The sequence below is a fragment of the Parambassis ranga genome, chromosome 8 (assembly GCF_900634625.1).
Source record: "Parambassis ranga chromosome 8, fParRan2.1, whole genome shotgun sequence".
NCBI classification, from domain to species: Eukaryota; Metazoa; Chordata; class Actinopteri; family Ambassidae; genus Parambassis; species Parambassis ranga.
Genome location: NC_041029.1, coordinates 15,729,779 through 15,750,774, shown reverse-complemented (window position 1 = coordinate 15,750,774; position 20,996 = coordinate 15,729,779). Strand labels below are relative to the sequence as shown.

Sequence of the window (20,996 nt, the reverse complement as noted above, 5' to 3'; positions counted from 1 at the left end):
TTCCTCTTCAGCAGTGATTTACATTCAGATTGGAACACAGAAAATACTGTTGAAGCTCCTGTTTACTTTGTGTCTGCATGTTGTGATGCCTCCTGGTGTGACACTGTGTTTGCAGTCCCCATTACAGAGCTCCAGTTAATCAATAGAATCATGTTAGACTTTGAGTTCAGCCGTTGTCGCTTTACTTTCATCCATGTCTTCTCTCAGGTGGCGTCACTGAGGCAGCAGCTGGAGAATCTACAACAGGGGGGAAGAGGAGGAGGAGGAGGAAGAGGGACTCGGGGGTGTGCGTGGTGGCTGCGGCCCTGAGGCACCCTGCAGCCGCAGCCTGGTAGCCATGGAGCGTGCTCATCGGCAGGCACTGGAAGAGCTGCAGAGGCAGCACGAACGCCACATCAAGGAGCTGGAGGCGGAGAAGGACCGGCTGCTGCTGGAGGAGTCCCAGGACACGGCACGAGGTCAGTCGACCAGACCGTCAGCCTCATCTAGCTGGTGGCCCAAGCACACTCACTGTATGTTTAGTAAAACAGGAAGGTTTTAGGTTGAAGGTGCTGTCTGCTTCATGAGCCCAGCTGCAATCTGAACAAGACACTGAAAACTTATGAACAGTATATGTGTTGTGCCACCACGATAAGAAACTCCAGGATTGATCTATGTTATGGTCACATGATCTATGATATGTGATGATGAGGTCACAAGGAAGGCTGCTGGTCCTGATGCGGTTTGTGGGGTACTCTCCACACTCTTTCAGATGTGTGTCAGTCACTGTCAGCTTCCCTCAATATGGAAAAGATCAACAATAATTGCAATCCCCAAAATGAAAAATGCCAGACAACTAACTGAGTTTAGGCCTGTTGCTCTCACATCACTTATTATGAAAACCTTTGAGAAAATCATTAAGGAAGAGATTAGTTCTTTGGTCTCCTTACCCCTTACAGTTTGCATACCAAGCTAGAAAAGGGCAGGAGGATGCTAAAATTTTTATTCTTGATAAAATCTACAAGCATCTAGAGAAGCCGAAATCACATGCGAGACTTATTTATTTGTTGATTTCTCTTCAGTTTTTAACAAGATGCAACCGCATATTTTAATCCAGCAGCTTTCCTCTTATTTTAACCTCCCTGGTCCGTTTTTACTGTTGCTTTTGAACTTCTTAACAGGTAGAAGGCAGCAGGTTTTGGTAAATGGAGTCTTGTCAGATGTTGCGGTTACAAACGCAGGTTCCCCACAGGGTTGTGTTTTATCCCCCCTCCTTTTTAAAACTTCTCTATGTGACAAACAAAGCATGTTAACCTCTGCGAGTCATGCGCTTATTGGAAATGATGGATTAAGGATACAGATTAAATATGACTCATGTTTGTGTTGACAAGGTCAGCAGCGATGTTTGTGTTTGTGATAACAGACTTTATTGTGTAAGCACTACTACTACCAGGATGTGGGATTTTGGTTTGAGTTTGCCCCCTTCTGACCCGCACGGCGGAGGTTACAGTAACTGGTGTTGATGTGGGAATACTATGCTGGGATGTCTGCGTGTCAGATTACCCGATGACTGAAAAGGACTTTGTGGGATTACAGCACATGAGCCTGTCTGGAGGCTGAGGTGGCCCCACTCTCTGTGTCCAGAGAGCTGGGTCATCTCAGTTAAAGTGTTCAGCCATCATGATTGTGTGTCTGTGTGTGTGTGTGTGACAGAAACCTTCTCCCTGCAGTGTGATCGCTGCCTTTACAGCTTCATCTGGCACACTGATGTACACATGTGATAATTGGTAGCTTCTTTTTGTTCGGCTCTTATTGTTGTCATAATACTAGACTGCAGCAGTGATGGTTTGAACCATGACAATGGCCGTTTGTCCGTCTGAATCCATTCATGAATGTCGCTTCCTGTTCGGCTGCTCTGCAATCATGCTAACGCCACATCACCCGGTATTTAAAGCTCTCATTCAGCGAGTCCTGTGTGGTCACTCTGCAGCCAGTTAATGTGATTATAATTATTATTATCACTGTAGAAAGACATAGGAGGACATGTATCTGGAGTGTATTTTTAACATCGCACTCTAAAAACAGTTCCTCGTTCTGTTTTTCTCGCTCCTCATTGGTCCAAACTCTCTGCCAGAGGGCAAAAAACTCAGACCTCACCGAGAGCCAGATGGCAGAATCAGCCAATAAAGCTGCAGGCCATCGACGGCAGATCTCTGACTCTAGGAAGGGATTAGTGATTGATAAGTTTGTGGCCCAATATAGAATGAGAGATGCAGCTCAAAGACCTTCGGTGAGGCCTGCATCAAGGTGATGGTCGCTGTGTTCTGCTGATGGATGACCTGGAAAAGGGGTCACACTGTTACAGCTGCTGGAGGAAACCAGCATCAGACCACAAGTCCACCATTGTTTAACACCTGATCTACACCCTTAGACTGATGCTTCTTCACCAAGATGGAGGAGGAGGAGCTCAGTGGTGACATCATTGCTGCAGTGGACGACTTTGTGGAGGTCCAAAAACTTAAACACAGAAGTGATCTGCTAAAGTGTGTCTCCTTTTTTTCTTTTCTAAATGTATTTGTGACCCCTGAGTACGCACTTGAAGACAAACAGTGGCAGGAAAAACTCCCCTTTGACTAGAAGAAACCTTGAAGAGGACCCGGCTCATAAAGCGGGACCCTCCTGCTGGATGGAAGACATAGATAGGACAGAGAGAGTGAAAGAGAGCACGAGCGAACAAGAGAGAGAGAGGTACAAACATGCAGCATAGGACATACAGGACAGGGTATGAGGCTGAGAACTGACGTGTTTATTCATGTTACAGCTGATACATTGTTTGGTTATAGTACAAAAATGAGGCAGGTGAAGACGGTGAACATGTTACAGAGACTGTGTTGACTTCTCACAGGTGTTGCAGGTCATGTCTGAGGTGACACTGCGTGCCATGGTTGTCCTTCAGAGGAGCTGCTCACACTGGCACGTTAATGGATTAGACCTGAGTCGGTGACTATGTCATGGATTAGAGCTCCATTCAAGAGGCTTCCACTGGTTTTGGCCTGTGTGTCCACTTGCAGAGACACAACTGAGGGACAGTTCTGTACTCTGTGTGTGTGTGTGTGTGTGTGCTCATTGGTCTTTGAAGGAACAAATTAAATTCAAAACATGTTTTAATGTTACAAAAAACAGTATAAAACTTTATTGAATTGGACACAAACTTTAAAAATAAAAACATCTCTGGCTTCACAACAGCAGCAGCAGTTACATGTTGCGTAAAGTAAAGACACTGGATCTGTAGACTATCAACTGATGAAGTGGATCCACTTTTAAATCCTCCCTCACAACAATGTTTACGATAGCTAAAGCCCCCTATTAGAGCAGCAGGAGCTGCCGCAGCTAAAGCCCGCTCACTGACGTCAGTCCACACTTGTGGGAAGCCCAAGAAAGGTGCTAAGCAGGAGACAGCTTACAGCACAGCCACAAATCCAACACACACACGCACACACGGACGCACACACGGACACACACATGGCCTTACAGTGGAGTACATTCCTGTTTAATTTGTACACAAAAAAGCAGCACTGACAAAAAAATATCCTACATAGAACAGATATTATTATTTTTTTTCTGAATTAAATAACAGATGTTCAGGTGACATCTCGGTGACGTCATACATCGACGTGCTCGTCAGTCTTTGTGAGAGGCAGAGTCAGAGGATGCTGAGGGAAGCGGATCGCCTCGCTGTTGCGGCGCATGTACGCGTGGCCGCTGATGGGGTACCACATCTCGGTGAAGGTGAGGTTGGCCACGGTGATGGCGCAGCGGCCGAGCACCTTGAAGCCAGACTTGCGGTAGAAGGGAATGAGGAAGTCCTCGCACATGAGCACCGCACGGCGCACGTTGGGCAGACAGCGGAGGTACTGCAGGTAGCGCCACATGAGAATTGGGCCTTTCCCCTGCTGCCGGAAGGTGCGGTGCACGGCCAGGACGTGGATGTGGACTGTGGATCCGCACGGTTTGTGGAGAGTCAGAGCGTCCTGGAAGGGGAAAAAAAGCAGGGATAAGAATTCATCTGTTTTACAGTTTGTTGAAGTGAAGGACGTGTTTGTAGACACGTGGAGATGAAGGTGCCTTACTGTGGTCAGCCTGTCCTGGTCCCACAGAGAGCCGATGATGAAAGCCACGAGCCGGCCCTCCTCAAACCAGCCCATGGACAGCTCGGGACACAACGTGAGGAAGTGACGCACCTCATCCAGATGGAGGGGACACTCACCCGACACCGAGATGAACGCTGAGGCGAGAAGCAGGAAGCGGGAGAGAGAGAGAGAGGAGTCCGTGCGTAAAAATTGGTTTGGCACTACTTTTACGCGCACGCTTTGGCGCACAATAAACATCCGAATAACCTAAAGGGTGAAATTAAAACACGCAAACGTACAAAGAACAGAAGCACCTCTCTGCGTGGGGTGCCCCACTTACCTTCTCGCTCGATTTCAAACACGCTTATCGCGTCCTGCGTGTTGAGCGGCCGCACCTCGCTCGCGGGGAGCGTGTGTCTCCTCTGGATTCCAGGTGAAACTGACGGTGAGGGCTGCATTGGTTTGATGAAAGGCTGCGCGCCCACAACGGACATCATACAGCGTTCCGCCTCTTCTCTCCCCCACGCAGGAAAAACTTCGAGCCTGTGCGCTCCTGTGTCCCGCTCAGCAGGATCGCCTCGGTGTGTCGGGGCCCTGCGAGGAGAAGAGCGCGGTTTGTGTCTGTTTTTATAGGAGCGCCGTGCCGCCTCTGATTCATGCTGATGATTTGCATTTGAATATTTGATGTCAGCCCTGTAATTACACTCGCCCAGTTGTTGCCTTTTGTCTGTAAACGCTAACAGAGGTTATAATGAAGCTAATGACTTTCACTCAGACCCCTTCAGTCTATTTAAGGCAGGTTTTTGTGTGTTCACAGGGAGGCACGCGGACCCAGAGAGGACGCACCTGCAGGTACAAAAACATCAGCAGCTGTTCTGTGAGTAATAACGGACCAACACGCGCATTTATCTGCGCCTTTCACGAGATTTAAACGGCACCACTTACCGGAGGTTCTCTGAGGTCACTGCAGGTCTCTGGACCGCCTGGTTCCGCTACTGTCCGCGTCTCTCTGCCCCACAAAGAGCTGCCTGCTCTTCATCATGGAGTGATTATTACTATGAGTCACATGATGAAGGATTACAGAAGTTGTTTCCACAACTCGGCGCATTAGACACTTTATCTCCCCCCTGACGGAACACGTTCACTGCTCTGTGTGTGTGTGTGTGTGTGTGAGACAGCTGTAATTGGTTTAATACTCCAGAACAGTATCACTAAGTAGAAACTACTCCATTAAAGCAAAAAGTGAATCTTTAAAGGTAAATATAGTAAAACATTTCTGGTATAAAGTGATTTTTTATAGTAAATTTGAAAAAATGCAAAATATCTCAAAAATTCGACTTTAATTGCCAATTCAACCTTCCATTTCTCCATAATTCTGATATAAACAGGGGCAGTGGGTAAATATGAGGTTCTGATCCTCTGTGGCTTTTTTTATTTTTGAATGGACATCTGAAGCAGAAAACACAGTTTGTTAGATTGTGTGTCTAATGTGAAAAGACTCTGTGTGGGTGTGTGTCCACCTGCTCTGATTTGTTTGTCGTAGTTTTTGTCACTACTGTACATTTGGTACAAATCAACATATTGTTCCAATAATTACAACAATCCACCCAAAACCTATAGAATATGAGAGGACATTTATGTTTTTTAGTTTGTCAATGAGGTTATGCAGTAATATTTTTATAATTTATTTTGATTTTTTATAGTGTATTTTTTCCATAATTCTGCAGTATTTCTTCATAAAACTCACTGTGGAGATAGAGGAGACCTTCTTTAACAATAATCCAGTGTAATACTTGCTGCAGCTTTTATGGATTTCTTATAGTGAATTTTTAAAAATGCAAAATTTCTCAAAAATTCAGATTTTAGTGCCAATTCAACCTTCCATTTCTCCATAATTCTGCAGTATTTCTTCACAAAACTCACTGTAGAGATAGAGGAGCCCTTCTTTAACAATAATCCAGTGTAATACTTGCTGCAGCTTTTATAGATTTTTTATAGTGATTTTTTCAAAATGCAAAATTTCTCAAATATTTGGATTTTAGTGCCAATTCAACCTTCCATTTCTCCATAATTCTGCAGTATTTCTTCATAAAACTCACTGTAGAGATAGAGGAGACCTTCTTTAACAATAATCCAGTGTAATACTTGCTGCAGTTCTTATGGATTCTTTATAGTGAATTTCTAAGAAATGCACAATTTCTCACAAATTCGGATTTTAGTGCCAATTCAACCTTCCATTTCTCCATAATTCTGCAGTATTTCTTCATAAAACTCACTGTAGAGATAGAGGAGACCGTCTTTAACAATAATCCAGTGTAATACTTGCTGCAGTTTTTATGGATATTTTAGAGTGAATTTTTAAAAAATGCAAAATTTCTCACAAATTCGGATTTTAGTGCCAATTCAACCTTCCATTTCTCCATAATTCTGCAGTACTTTTTCATGAAACTCACTGTGGAGATAGAGGAGACCTTCTTTAACAATAATCCAGTGTAATACTGGCTGCAGCTGATTTTTTATAGTGAATTTTTAAAAATGCAAAATTTCTCAAAAATTCAGATTTTAGTGCCAATTCAACCTTCAATTTCTCCATAATTCTGCAGTATTTCTTCATAAAACTCACTGTGGAGATAGAGGAGACCTTCTTTAACAATAATCTAGTGTAATACTTGCTGCAGTGTTTATGGATATTTTAGAGTGAATTTTTAAAAAATGCAAAATTTCTCACAAATTCGGATTTTAGTGCCAATTCAACCTTCCATTTCTCCATAGTTCTGCAGTACTTTTTCATGAAACTCACTGTGGAGATAGAGGAGACCTTTAACAATAATCCAGTGTAATACTGGCTGCAGCTTTTATGGATTTCTTATAGTGAATTTTTAAAAATGCAAAATTTCTCAAAAATTCAGATTTTAGTGCCAATTCAACCTTCCATTTCTCCATAATTCTGCAGTATTTCTTCATAAAACTCACTGTAGAGATAGAGGAGACCGTCTTTAACAATAATCCAGTGTAATACACTCAACAAAAATATAAACGCAACACTTTTGTTTTTGCTCCCATGTTTCATGAGATGGACTTGAAGATCTAAACTTCATTCCAGATACACAATATTACCATTCCTCTCAAACATTGTTCACAAATCTGTCTAAATGTGTGATAGTGAGCACTTCTGCTTTGCTGAGATAATCCATCCCACCTCACAGGTGTGCCACATCAAGATGCTGATCTGACATCATGATTAGTGCACAGGTGTACCTCAAACTGCCCACAATAAAAGGCCACCCTGAAATGTGCAGTTTTGTCTCACAGCAAAATGCCACAGATGCCACAAGCATTGAGGGAGCGTGCAATTGGCATGCTGACAGCAGGAATGTCAACCAGATCTGTTGCTCGTGCATTGAATGTTCATTTCTCCACCATAAGCCGTCTCCAAAGGCGTTTCAGAGACTATGGCAGTACATCCAACCGGCCTCACAACCGCAGACCACGAGTAACCACACCAGCCCAGGACCTCCACATCCAGCAGGTTCACCTCCGAGATCGTCTGAGACCAGCCACTCAGACAGCTGCTGAAACAATTGGTTTGCATAACCAAACAATTTCTGCACAAACTGTCAGAAACCGTCTCAGGGAAGCTCAACTGCATGCTCGTCGTCCTCATCGGGGTCTTAACCTGACTCCAGATCGTCGCCGTAACAGACTTGAGTGGGCAAATGCTCACATTCGATGGCGTCTAGCACGTTGGAGAGGTTTTCTCTTCACGGATGAATCTCGGTTTACATTGTTCAGGGCAGATGGCAGACAGCGTGTGTGGCGTCGTGTGGGTGAGCGCTTTGCTGATGTCAATGTTGTGGATCGAGTGGCCCAAGGTAGTGGTGGGGTCATGGTATGGGCAGGCATCTGTTATGGACGAAGAACACAGGTGCATTTTATTGATGGCATTTTGAATGCACAGAGATACCGTGATGAGATCCTGAGGCCCATTGTTGTGCCATACATCCATGAACATCACCTCATGTTTCAGCAAGATAATGCACGGCCCCATGTTGCAAGGATCTGTACACAATTCTCGGAAGCTGAAAATGTCCCAGTTCTTGCATGGCCAGCATACTCACCGGACATGTCACCCATTGAACATGTTTGGGATGTGCTTGACCGGCGTATACGACAGCGTACACCAGTTCCCACTAATATCCAGCAACTTCGCACAGCCATTGAAGAGGAGTGGACCAACATTCCACAGGCCACAATAGACAATCTGATAAACTCTATGCGAAGAAGATGTGTTGCACTGCATGAGGCAAATGGTGGTCACACCAGATACTGACTGGTTCTGAGTCCCCAGACCGCCAATAAAGCAGAAACAAAATGCACATTTCAGGGTGGCCTTTTATTGTGGGCAGTTTAAGGTACACCTGTGCACTAATCATGATGTCAGATCAGCATCTTGATGTGGCACACCTGTGAGGTGGGATGGATTATCTCAGCAAAGCAGAAGTGCTCACTATCACACATTTAGACAGATTTGTGAACAATGTTTGAGAGGAATGGTAATATTGTGTATCTGGAATGAAGTTTAGATCTTCAAGTCCATCTCATGAAACATGGGAGCAAAAACAAAAGTGTTGCGTTTATATTTTTGTTGAGTGTACTTGCTGCAGTTTTTATGGATATTTTAGAGTGAATTTTTAAAAAATGCAAAATTTCTCACAAATTCGGATTTTAGTGCCAATTCAACCTTCCATTTCTCCATAATTCTGCAGTACTTTTTCATGAAACTCACTGTGGAGATAGAGGAGACCTTCTTTAACAATAATCCAGTGTAATACTGGCTGCAGCTGATTTTTTATAGTGAATTTTTAAAAATGCAAAATTTCTCAAAAATTCGGATTTTAGTGCCAATTCAACCTTCCATTTCTCCATAATTCTGCAGTATTTCTTCATAAAACTCACTGTAGAGATAGAGGAGACCTTCTTTAACAATAATCCAGTGTAATACTGGCTGCAGCTTTTATGGATTTCTTATAGTGAATTTTTAAAAATGCAAAATTTCTCAAATATTTGGATTTTAGTGCCAATTCAACCTTCCATTTCTCCATAATTCTGCAGTATTTCTTCATAAAACTCACTGTAGAGATAGAGGAGACCTTCTTTAACAATAATCCAGTGTAATACTTGCTGCAGTTCTTATGGATTCTTTATAGTGAATTTCTAAGAAATGCACAATTTCTCACAAATTCGGATTTTAGTGCCAATTCAACCTTCCATTTCTCCATAATTCTGCAGTATTTCTTCATAAAACTCACTGTAGAGATAGAGGAGACCGTCTTTAACAATAATCCAGTGTAATACTTGCTGCAGTTTTTATGGATATTTTAGAGTGAATTTTTAAAAAATGCAAAATTTCTCACAAATTCGGATTTTAGTGCCAATTCAACCTTCCATTTCTCCATAATTCTGCAGTACTTTTTCATGAAACTCACTGTGGAGATAGAGGAGACCTTCTTTAACAATAATCCAGTGTAATACTGGCTGCAGCTGATTTTTTATAGTGAATTTTTAAAAATGCAAAATTTCTCAAAAATTCGGATTTTAGTGCCAATTCAACCTTCCATTTCTCCATAATTCTGCAGTATTTCTTCATGAAACTCACTGTGGAGATAGAGGAGACCTTCTTTAACAATAATCCAGTGTAATACTGGCTGCAGCTGATTTTTTATAGTGAATTTTTAAAAATGCAAAATTTCTCAAAAATTCAGATTTTAGTGCCAATTCAACCTTCCATTTCTCCATAATTCTGCAGTATTTCTTCATAAAACTCACTGTGGAGATAGAGGAGACCTTCTTTAACAATAATCCAGTGTAATACTTGCTGCAGCTTTTATGGATCTTTTATAGTGAATTTTTAAAAATGCAAAATATTTCAACAATTTGAATTTTAGTGCCAATTCAACCTTCCATTTCTCGATAATTCTGCAGTATTTCTTCATAAAACTCACTGTGGAGATAGAGGAGACCTTCTTTAACAATAATCCAGTCTAATACTTGCTGCAGCTTTTATGGATTTTTTATAGTGATGTTTTCAAAATGCAAAATTTCTCAAATATTTGGATTTTAGTGCCAATTCAACCTTCCATTTCTCCATAATTCTGCAGTATTTCTTCATAAAACTCACTGTAGAGATAGAGGAGACCTTCTTTAACAATAATCCAGTGTAATACTGGCTGCAGCTTTTATGGATTTCTTATAGTGAATTTTTAAAAATGCAAAATTTCTCAAAAATTCAGATTTTAGTGCCAATTCAACCTTCCATTTCTCCATAATTCTGCAGTATTTCTTCATAAAACTCACTGTAGAGATAGAGGAGACCTTCTTTAACAATAATCCAGTGTAATACTTGCTGCAGTTCTTATGGATTCTTTATAGTGAATTTCTAAGAAATGCACAATTTCTCACAAATTCGGATTTTAGTGCCAATTCAACCTTCCATTTCTCCATAATTCTGCAGTATTTCTTCATAAAACTCACTGTAGAGATAGAGGAGACCGTCTTTAACAATAATCCAGTGTAATACTTGCTGCAGTTTTTATGGATATTTTAGAGTGAATTTTTAAAAAATGCAAAATTTCTCACAAATTCGGATTTTAGTGCCAATTCAACCTTCCATTTCTCCATAATTCTGCAGTACTTTTTCATGAAACTCACTGTGGAGATAGAGGAGACCTTCTTTAACAATAATCCAGTGTAATACTGGCTGCAGCTGATTTTTTATAGTGAATTTTTAAAAATGCAAAATTTCTCAAAAATTCAGATTTTAGTGCCAATTCAACCTTCCATTTCTCCATAATTCTGCAGTATTTCTTCATAAAACTCACTGTGGAGATAGAGGAGACCTTCTTTAACAATAATCCAGTGTAATACTGGCTGCAGTTTTTATGGATATTTTAGAGTGAATTTTTAAAAAATGCAAAATTTCTCACAAATTCGGATTTTAGTGCCAATTCAACCTTCCATTTCTCCATAATTCTGCAGTACTTTTTCATGAAACTCACTGTGGAGATAGAGGAGACCTTCTTTAACAATAATCCAGTGTAATACTGGCTGCAGCTGATTTTTTATAGTGAATTTTTAAAAATGCAAAATTTCTCAAAAATTCAGATTTTAGTGCCAATTCAACCTTCAATTTCTCCATAATTCTGCAGTATTTCTTCATAAAACTCACTGTGGAGATAGAGGAGACCTTCTTTAACAATAATCTAGTGTAATACTTGCTGCAGTGTTTATGGATATTTTAGAGTGAATTTTTAAAAAATGCAAAATTTCTCACAAATTCGGATTTTAGTGCCAATTCAACCTTCCATTTCTCCATAGTTCTGCAGTACTTTTTCATGAAACTCACTGTGGAGATAGAGGAGACCTTTAACAATAATCCAGTGTAATACTGGCTGCAGCTTTTATGGATTTCTTATAGTGAATTTTTAAAAATGCAAAATTTCTCAAAAATTCAGATTTTAGTGCCAATTCAACCTTCCATTTCTCCATAATTCTGCAGTATTTCTTCATAAAACTCACTGTAGAGATAGAGGAGACCGTCTTTAACAATAATCCAGTGTAATACACTCAACAAAAATATAAACGCAACACTTTTGTTTTTGCTCCCATGTTTCATGAGATGGACTTGAAGATCTAAACTTCATTCCAGATACACAATATTACCATTCCTCTCAAACATTGTTCACAAATCTGTCTAAATGTGTGATAGTGAGCACTTCTGCTTTGCTGAGATAATCCATCCCACCTCACAGGTGTGCCACATCAAGATGCTGATCTGACATCATGATTAGTGCACAGGTGTACCTCAAACTGCCCACAATAAAAGGCCACCCTGAAATGTGCAGTTTTGTCTCACAGCAAAATGCCACAGATGCCACAAGCATTGAGGGAGCGTGCAATTGGCATGCTGACAGCAGGAATGTCAACCAGATCTGTTGCTCGTGCATTGAATGTTCATTTCTCCACCATAAGCCGTCTCCAAAGGCGTTTCAGAGACTATGGCAGTACATCCAACCGGCCTCACAACCGCAGACCACGAGTAACCACACCAGCCCAGGACCTCCACATCCAGCAGGTTCACCTCCGAGATCGTCTGAGACCAGCCACTCAGACAGCTGCTGAAACAATTGGTTTGCATAACCAAACAATTTCTGCACAAACTGTCAGAAACCGTCTCAGGGAAGCTCAACTGCATGCTCGTCGTCCTCATCGGGGTCTTAACCTGACTCCAGATCGTCGCCGTAACAGACTTGAGTGGGCAAATGCTCACATTCGATGGCGTCTAGCACGTTGGAGAGGTTTTCTCTTCACGGATGAATCTCGGTTTACATTGTTCAGGGCAGATGGCAGACAGCGTGTGTGGCGTCGTGTGGGTGAGCGCTTTGCTGATGTCAATGTTGTGGATCGAGTGGCCCAAGGTAGTGGTGGGGTCATGGTATGGGCAGGCATCTGTTATGGACGAAGAACACAGGTGCATTTTATTGATGGCATTTTGAATGCACAGAGATACCGTGATGAGATCCTGAGGCCCATTGTTGTGCCATACATCCATGAACATCACCTCATGTTTCAGCAAGATAATGCACGGCCCCATGTTGCAAGGATCTGTACACAATTCTCGGAAGCTGAAAATGTCCCAGTTCTTGCATGGCCAGCATACTCACCGGACATGTCACCCATTGAACATGTTTGGGATGTGCTTGACCGGCGTATACGACAGCGTACACCAGTTCCCACTAATATCCAGCAACTTCGCACAGCCATTGAAGAGGAGTGGACCAACATTCCACAGGCCACAATAGACAATCTGATAAACTCTATGCGAAGAAGATGTGTTGCACTGCATGAGGCAAATGGTGGTCACACCAGATACTGACTGGTTCTGAGTCCCCAGACCGCCAATAAAGCAGAAACAAAATGCACATTTCAGGGTGGCCTTTTATTGTGGGCAGTTTAAGGTACACCTGTGCACTAATCATGATGTCAGATCAGCATCTTGATGTGGCACACCTGTGAGGTGGGATGGATTATCTCAGCAAAGCAGAAGTGCTCACTATCACACATTTAGACAGATTTGTGAACAATGTTTGAGAGGAATGGTAATATTGTGTATCTGGAATGAAGTTTAGATCTTCAAGTCCATCTCATGAAACATGGGAGCAAAAACAAAAGTGTTGCGTTTATATTTTTGTTGAGTGTACTTGCTGCAGTTTTTATGGATATTTTAGAGTGAATTTTTAAAAAATGCAAAATTTCTCACAAATTCGGATTTTAGTGCCAATTCAACCTTCCATTTCTCCATAATTCTGCAGTACTTTTTCATGAAACTCACTGTGGAGATAGAGGAGACCTTCTTTAACAATAATCCAGTGTAATACTGGCTGCAGCTGATTTTTTATAGTGAATTTTTAAAAATGCAAAATTTCTCAAAAATTCGGATTTTAGTGCCAATTCAACCTTCCATTTCTCCATAATTCTGCAGTATTTCTTCATAAAACTCACTGTAGAGATAGAGGAGACCTTCTTTAACAATAATCCAGTGTAATACTGGCTGCAGCTTTTATGGATTTCTTATAGTGAATTTTTAAAAATGCAAAATTTCTCAAATATTTGGATTTTAGTGCCAATTCAACCTTCCATTTCTCCATAATTCTGCAGTATTTCTTCATAAAACTCACTGTAGAGATAGAGGAGACGTTCTTTAACAATAATCCAGTGTAATACTTGCTGCAGTTCTTATGGATTCTTTATAGTGAATTTCTAAGAAATGCACAATTTCTCACAAATTCGGATTTTAGTGCCAATTCAACCTTCCATTTCTCCATAATTCTGCAGTATTTCTTCATAAAACTCACTGTAGAGATAGAGGAGACCGTCTTTAACAATAATCCAGTGTAATACTTGCTGCAGTTTTTATGGATATTTTAGAGTGAATTTTTAAAAAATGCAAAATTTCTCACAAATTCGGATTTTAGTGCCAATTCAACCTTCCATTTCTCCATAATTCTGCAGTACTTTTTCATGAAACTCACTGTGGAGATAGAGGAGACCTTCTTTAACAATAATCCAGTGTAATACTGGCTGCAGCTGATTTTTTATAGTGAATTTTTAAAAATGCAAAATTTCTCAAAAATTCGGATTTTAGTGCCAATTCAACCTTCCATTTCTCCATAATTCTGCAGTATTTCTTCATGAAACTCACTGTGGAGATAGAGGAGACCTTCTTTAACAATAATCCAGTGTAATACTGGCTGCAGCTGATTTTTTATAGTGAATTTTTAAAAATGCAAAATTTCTCAAAAATTCAGATTTTAGTGCCAATTCAACCTTCCATTTCTCCATAATTCTGCAGTATTTCTTCATAAAACTCACTGTGGAGATAGAGGAGACCTTCTTTAACAATAATCCAGTGTAATACTTGCTGCAGCTTTTATGGATCTTTTATAGTGAATTTTTAAAAATGCAAAATATTTCAACAATTTGAATTTTAGTGCCAATTCAACCTTCCATTTCTCGATAATTCTGCAGTATTTCTTCATAAAACTCACTGTGGAGATAGAGGAGACCTTCTTTAACAATAATCCAGTCTAATACTTGCTGCAGCTTTTATGGATTTTTTATAGTGATGTTTTCAAAATGCAAAATTTCTCAAATATTTGGATTTTAGTGCCAATTCAACCTTCCATTTCTCCATAATTCTGCAGTATTTCTTCATAAAACTCACTGTAGAGATAGAGGAGACCTTCTTTAACAATAATCCAGTGTAATACTGGCTGCAGCTTTTATGGATTTCTTATAGTGAATTTTTAAAAATGCAAAATTTCTCAAAAATTCAGATTTTAGTGCCAATTCAACCTTCCATTTCTCCATAATTCTGCAGTATTTCTTCATAAAACTCACTGTAGAGATAGAGGAGACCTTCTTTAACAATAATCCAGTGTAATACTTGCTGCAGTTCTTATGGATTCTTTATAGTGAATTTCTAAGAAATGCACAATTTCTCACAAATTCGGATTTTAGTGCCAATTCAACCTTCCATTTCTCCATAATTCTGCAGTATTTCTTCATAAAACTCACTGTAGAGATAGAGGAGACCGTCTTTAACAATAATCCAGTGTAATACTTGCTGCAGTTTTTATGGATATTTTAGAGTGAATTTTTAAAAAATGCAAAATTTCTCACAAATTCGGATTTTAGTGCCAATTCAACCTTCCATTTCTCCATAATTCTGCAGTACTTTTTCATGAAACTCACTGTGGAGATAGAGGAGACCTTCTTTAACAATAATCCAGTGTAATACTGGCTGCAGCTGATTTTTTATAGTGAATTTTTAAAAATGCAAAATTTCTCAAAAATTCAGATTTTAGTGCCAATTCAACCTTCCATTTCTCCATAATTCTGCAGTATTTCTTCATAAAACTCACTGTGGAGATAGAGGAGACCTTCTTTAACAATAATCCAGTGTAATACTGGCTGCAGTTTTTATGGATATTTTAGAGTGAATTTTTAAAAAATGCAAAATTTCTCACAAATTCGGATTTTAGTGCCAATTCAACCTTCCATTTCTCCATAGTTCTGCAGTACTTTTTCATGAAACTCACTGTGGAGATAGAGGAGACCTTTAACAATAATCCAGTGTAATACTGGCTGCAGCTTTTATGGATTTCTTATAGTGAATTTTTAAAAATGCAAAATTTCTCAAAAATTCAGATTTTAGTGCCAATTCAACCTTCCATTTCTCCATAATTCTGCAGTATTTCTTCATAAAACTCACTGTGGAGATAGAGGAGACCTTCTTTAACAATAATCCAGTGTAATACTTGCTGCAGCTTTTATGGATCTTTTATAGTGAATTTTTAAAAATGCAAAATATTTCAACAATTTGAATTTTAGTGCCAATTCAACCTTCCATTTCTCGATAATTCTGCAGTATTTCTTCATAAAACTCACTGTGGAGATAGAGGAGACCTTCTTTAACAATAATCCAGTCTAATACTTGCTGCAGCTTTTATGGATTTTTTATAGTGATGTTTTCAAAATGCAAAATTTCTCAAATATTTGGATTTTAGTGCCAATTCAACCTTCCATTTCTCCATAATTCTGCAGTATTTCTTCATAAAACTCACTGTAGAGATAGAGGAGACCTTCTTTAACAATAATCCAGTGTAATACTTGCTGCAGTTATTATGGATTCTTTATAGTGAATTTCTAAGAAATGCACAATTTCTCACAAATTCGGATTTTAGTGCCAATTCAACCTTCCATTTCTCCATAATTCTGCAGTACTTTTTCATGAAACTCACTGTGGAGATAGAGGAGACCTTTAACAATAATCCAGTGTAATACTGGCTGCAGCTTTTATGGATTTCTTATAGTGAATTTTTAAAAATGCAAAATTTCTCAAAAGTTCAGATTTTAGTGCCAATTCAACCTTCCATTTCTCCATAATTCTGCAGTATTTCTTCATAAAACTCACTGTGGAGATAGAGGAGACCTTCTTTAACAATAATCCAGTGTAATACTTGCTGCAGCTTTTATGGATTTCTTATAGTGAATTTTTAAAAATGCAAAATTTCTCAAAAATTTGGATTTTAGTGCCAATTCAACCTTCCATTTCTCCATAATTCTGCAGTATTTCTTCATAAAACTCACTGTGGAGATAGAGGAGACCTTCTTTAACAATAATCCAGTGTAATACTTGCTGCAGCTTTTATGGATCTTTTATAGTGAATTTTTAAAAATGCAAAATATTTCAACAATTTGAATTTTAGTGCCAATTCAACCTTCCATTTCTCGATAATTCTGCAGTATTTCTTCATAAAACTCACTGTGGAGATAGAGGAGACCTTCTTTAACAATAATCCAGTCTAATACTTGCTGCAGCTTTTATGGATTTTTTATAGTGATGTTTTCAAAATGCAAAATTTCTCAAATATTTGGATTTTAGTGCCAATTCAACCTTCCATTTCTCCATAATTCTGCAGTATTTCTTCATAAAACTCACTGTAGAGATAGAGGAGACCTTCTTTAACAATAATCCAGTGTAATACTTGCTGCAGTTATTATGGATTCTTTATAGTGAACTTCTAAGAAATGCACAATTTCTCACAAATTCGGATTTTAGTGCCAATTCAACCTTCCATTTCTCCATAATTCTGCAGTACTTTTTCATGAAACTCACTGTGGAGATAGAGGAGACCTTTAACAATAATCCAGTGTAATACTGGCTGCAGCTTTTATGGATTTCTTATAGTGAATTTTTAAAAATGCAAAATTTCTCAAAAGTTCAGATTTTAGTGCCAATTCAACCTTCCATTTCTCCATAATTCTGCAGTATTTCTTCATAAAACTCACTGTGGAGATAGAGGAGACCTTCTTTAACAATAATCCAGTGTAATACTTGCTGCAGTTTTTATGGATATTTTAGAGTGAATTTTTTAAAAATGCAAAATTTCTCAAAAATTTGGATTTTAGTGCCAATTCAACCTTCCATTTCTCCATAATTCTGCAGTATTTCTTCATAAAACTCCATGTGGAGATAGAGGAGACCTTTAACAATAATCCAGTGTAATACTTGCTGCAGCTTTTATGGATTTTTTTATAGTGATTTTTTAAAGATGCAAAATTTCTCAAAAATGTGGATTTTAGTGCCAATTCAACCTTCCATTTCTCCATAATTCTGCAGTATTTCTTCATAAAACTCACTGTGGAGATAGAGGAGACCTTCTTTAACAATAATCCAGTGTAATACTTGCTGCAGCTTTTATGGATTTTTTATAGTGAATTTTTAAAAATGCAAAATATTTCAAAAATTTGGATTTTAGTGCCAATTCAACCTTCCATTTCTCCATAATTCTGCAGTATTTCTTCATAAAACTCACTGTAGAGATAGAGAAGACCTTCTTTAACAATAATCCAGTGTAATACTTGCTGCAGTTTTTATGGATATTTTAGAGTGAATTTTTAAAAAATGCAAAATTTCTCAAACATTCAGATTTTAGTGCCAATTCAACCTTCCATTTCTCCATAATTCTGCAGTATTTCTTCATAATACTCACTGTGGAGATAGAGGAGACCTTCTTTAACAATAATCCAGTGTAATACTTGCTGCAGCTTTTATGGAGTTTTTATAGTGAATTTTTAAAAATGCAAAATTTCTCAACAATTCGAATTTTAGTGCCAATTCAACCTTCCATTTCTCCACAATTCTGCAGTATTTCTTCATAAAACTCACTATAGAGATAGAGGAGACCTTCTTTAACAATAATCCAGTGTAATACTTGCTGCAGTTTTTATGGATATTTTAGAGTGAATTTTTAAAAAATGCAAAATTTCTCAAAAATTCAGATTTTAGTGCCAATTCAACCTTCCATTTCTCCATAATTCTGCAGTATTTCTTCATAAAACTCACTGTGGAGATAGAGGAGACCTTCTTTAACAATAATCCAGTGTAATACTTGCTGCAGCTTTTATGGATTTTTTATAGTGAATTTTTAAAAATGCAAAATATTTCAACAATTCGAATTTTAGTGCCAATTCAACCTTCCATTTCTCCATAATTCTGCAGTATTTCTTCATAAAACTCCATGTGGAGATAGAGGAGACCTTCTTTAACAATAATCCAGTGTAATACTTGCTGCAGCTTTTATGGATTTTTTATAGTGAATTTTTAAAAATGCAAAATATTTCAACAATTCGAATTTTAGTGCCAATTCAACCTTCCATTTCTCCATAATTCTGCAGTATTTCTTCATAAAACTCCATGTGGAGATAGAGGAGACCTTCTTTAACAATAATCCAGTGTAATACTTGCTGCAGCTTTTATGGATTTTTTATAGTGATTTTTTAAAAATGCAAAATTTCTCAAAAATTTGGATTTTAGTGCCAATTCAACCTTTAACAATAATCCAGTGTAATACTTGCTGCAGTTATGGATTTTTTATAGTGAATTTTTAAAAAATGCAAAATTTCTCAAAAATTCGGATTTTAGTGCCAATTCAACCTTCCATTTCTCCATACTTCTGCAGTACTTTTTCATAAAACTCACTGTGGAGATAGAGGAGACCTTCCGCAGCTTCTGTGGATTCTTTATAATGAATTTTTAAAATCGCAAAATTTCTCAAAAATTTAGATTCATTTTTTCAATTAAATAAAATACAGAGAAAATCATATTTTTTAAATAAAATAAATAGAAAATAAAACCTGAAGTCTCCATCCTTCTGTTAGAACTACAAACCTTTACGTTTTTCCCCTTCAAAATATAAATAAAATAAATAATTAAAACAAAGTAAAATCTAACTATCTAATTTAAAAATAGGATCAAAATAAATAAAAAAATAATAAAATATGTAGAAAACTAAAAAATAAAAATAAAAATAAATAGGAAAAAAGTAATGAAATAAATACCAACCACGTGAGCTCCATAGACTTTAATGCATTATACAACTCCTAATGACTCATGAACTGTACATGTCATGATAATGAGCATACGTACAGTAGATGTGCAATACTGAGCATTTTGAAATATGAGTGGAGTCTGTATACAATAGCAGAGATATAAATACAGTTGATGTCTATTGTTTTTTTTAATTCTTAATAACTCAAAAAGTACAAAAGTTATCGATAAGAAAAGTCGTAGCACCCATCTACAAAGAATCCCGCACAGGTTGACGTATCGCTCATCGTGGCAACGTAGAAGCTGCAGGAAGACATACATGTCAAAGGAAATCCACTAATGTTTCATTACGTATGAAAATACCTTCATGAAATTACGCATGGTTCAATATATGAACAGTATATGTGGCTTTAAATGGAGGCTTCGCAGAGAAAAGGCACAGAAGAAGAAGAAAGCAAGAGAAATAATTACAAGTCAACACTGACCTACTGTCAAACATCTGAGGAAGCAACACTGAGGCGGCTTCATTATGCGAGCAGACAATCCTACTGCAGCTACTCAGTCACAGTTTAACTAAACTCATTCCAAATATTGCTTTTCATGTTGAAACGCTGATCCAGCAGAACCTATCCTCTAATGTGTGACACTTAAACGCATGGTGCTTTTGTACAGCCCTGCAGCTCGAGGCAGACGGTAAGGCAGAGTAGTGCTTCTTACAACCATAAGGGGGAGCTGTGGGGTCTGACTGCTGGTGTCTGTCAGGGTTGGAAATCCTCGCTCGGATCATGCTGAGAACAAACAGGAGTTGCTATATAGACATTAAGTGCTGAAGAAGAGGGAGTGAGAGGCGGAGGGGGAGAGCAAACGTTAAGGCGTCTTCTCTTCTTCTACTCCGGCTGCGGCGCTGGTGTCTCATTGGCGTTGTTGTCGGTGATCTTGTTTTCCAGCTCGTCGTCTGACAGGAGGTCCAGAGAGGTTCCCTCCACCTGGATTGCACGTCTCCCTGAGCGGCTGGAGGAGAAGCTGATGGGGCCGCCACGCCTGGAGTGGGAAGAAGGCACAGAAGAGCTCATGGTAAGTCTGTGATTTTTGGCTTTCTTCAAGGTAGAAAAAAAATGTTTTTTAATGACTGGGCATAAAAAAAAAAACGACTCGCTCCTTCTCACAGGGCAAAAGCCATGTGTCACAGTCCTGTTTCTAAACACTGACATGGGGCAGTGAGTCAGTGTAGCAGGCCAAGAGGTAGCTCAGCACAGTGAGCTATCATTGGAACCTCTCATCAATCAAGTTGATGGATGACACTGTAAACGACTGGAGAGCAGGGTTAGCATTTGTTTTTAGCCTAGCATGTAACTGTTGCTGCTTAACAATTTGCCCTGTAGACTTCTAAAACTACCAGACAGGATCTGAACAGAGGCAACAGCGCCCCCATCACT

The 20,996-nt window shown here is 38.9% G+C and overlaps 2 protein-coding genes and 1 long non-coding RNA gene across 4 annotated transcripts in view; 1 reads left to right on the top strand and 2 right to left on the bottom strand.

Moving 5' to 3' along the window:
- The first annotated feature begins 268 nt into the window (after nucleotides 1–268).
- LOC114440239 (uncharacterized) lies at nucleotides 269–20,634 on the top strand. Its single transcript, XR_003671110.1, has 3 exons — nucleotides 269–458; nucleotides 4,927–4,961; nucleotides 20,508–20,634. It is a non-coding gene; the product is annotated as an uncharacterized LOC114440239 (long non-coding RNA).
- On the bottom strand, nucleotides 3,642–4,606 carry LOC114440238 (serotonin N-acetyltransferase-like). Its single transcript, XM_028412572.1, has 3 exons — nucleotides 4,450–4,606; nucleotides 4,110–4,264; nucleotides 3,642–4,010 (listed from the first exon to the last, which is right to left on the bottom strand). The coding sequence occupies exons 1-3, from the start codon at nucleotides 4,604–4,606 to the stop codon at nucleotides 3,642–3,644; spliced, it is 681 nt and encodes a 226-aa protein (XP_028268373.1).
- Nucleotides 19,655–20,996, bottom strand: part of LOC114440236 (myosin-10) — a 44,214-nt gene continuing 42,872 nt past the window's right edge. Inside the window, exon 42 of one of the 2 annotated variants that reach the window (XM_028412568.1) lies at nucleotides 19,655–20,601. In XM_028412568.1, coding sequence (XP_028268369.1) covers nucleotides 20,448–20,601 — 154 coding nt within the window. In that variant the 3' untranslated portion in view covers nucleotides 19,655–20,447. The remainder of the gene's footprint in view (nucleotides 20,602–20,996) is intronic. The other variant, XM_028412569.1, reaches the window with a different exon arrangement.

Coding starts and splice junctions, on each gene's coding strand:
- LOC114440238 (XM_028412572.1), bottom strand. CDS start 4,606: ATGATGTCCGTTGTGGGCGCGCAGCCTTTCATCAAACCAATGCAGCCC. Junction 4,265..4,449: donor GTTTGAAATCGAGCGAGAAG/GTAAGTGGGGCA, acceptor TTCTCGCCTCAG/CGTTCATCTCGGTGTCGGGT. Junction 4,011..4,109: donor ACCAGGACAGGCTGACCACA/GTAAGGCACCTT, acceptor TTCCCCTTCCAG/GACGCTCTGACTCTCCACAA.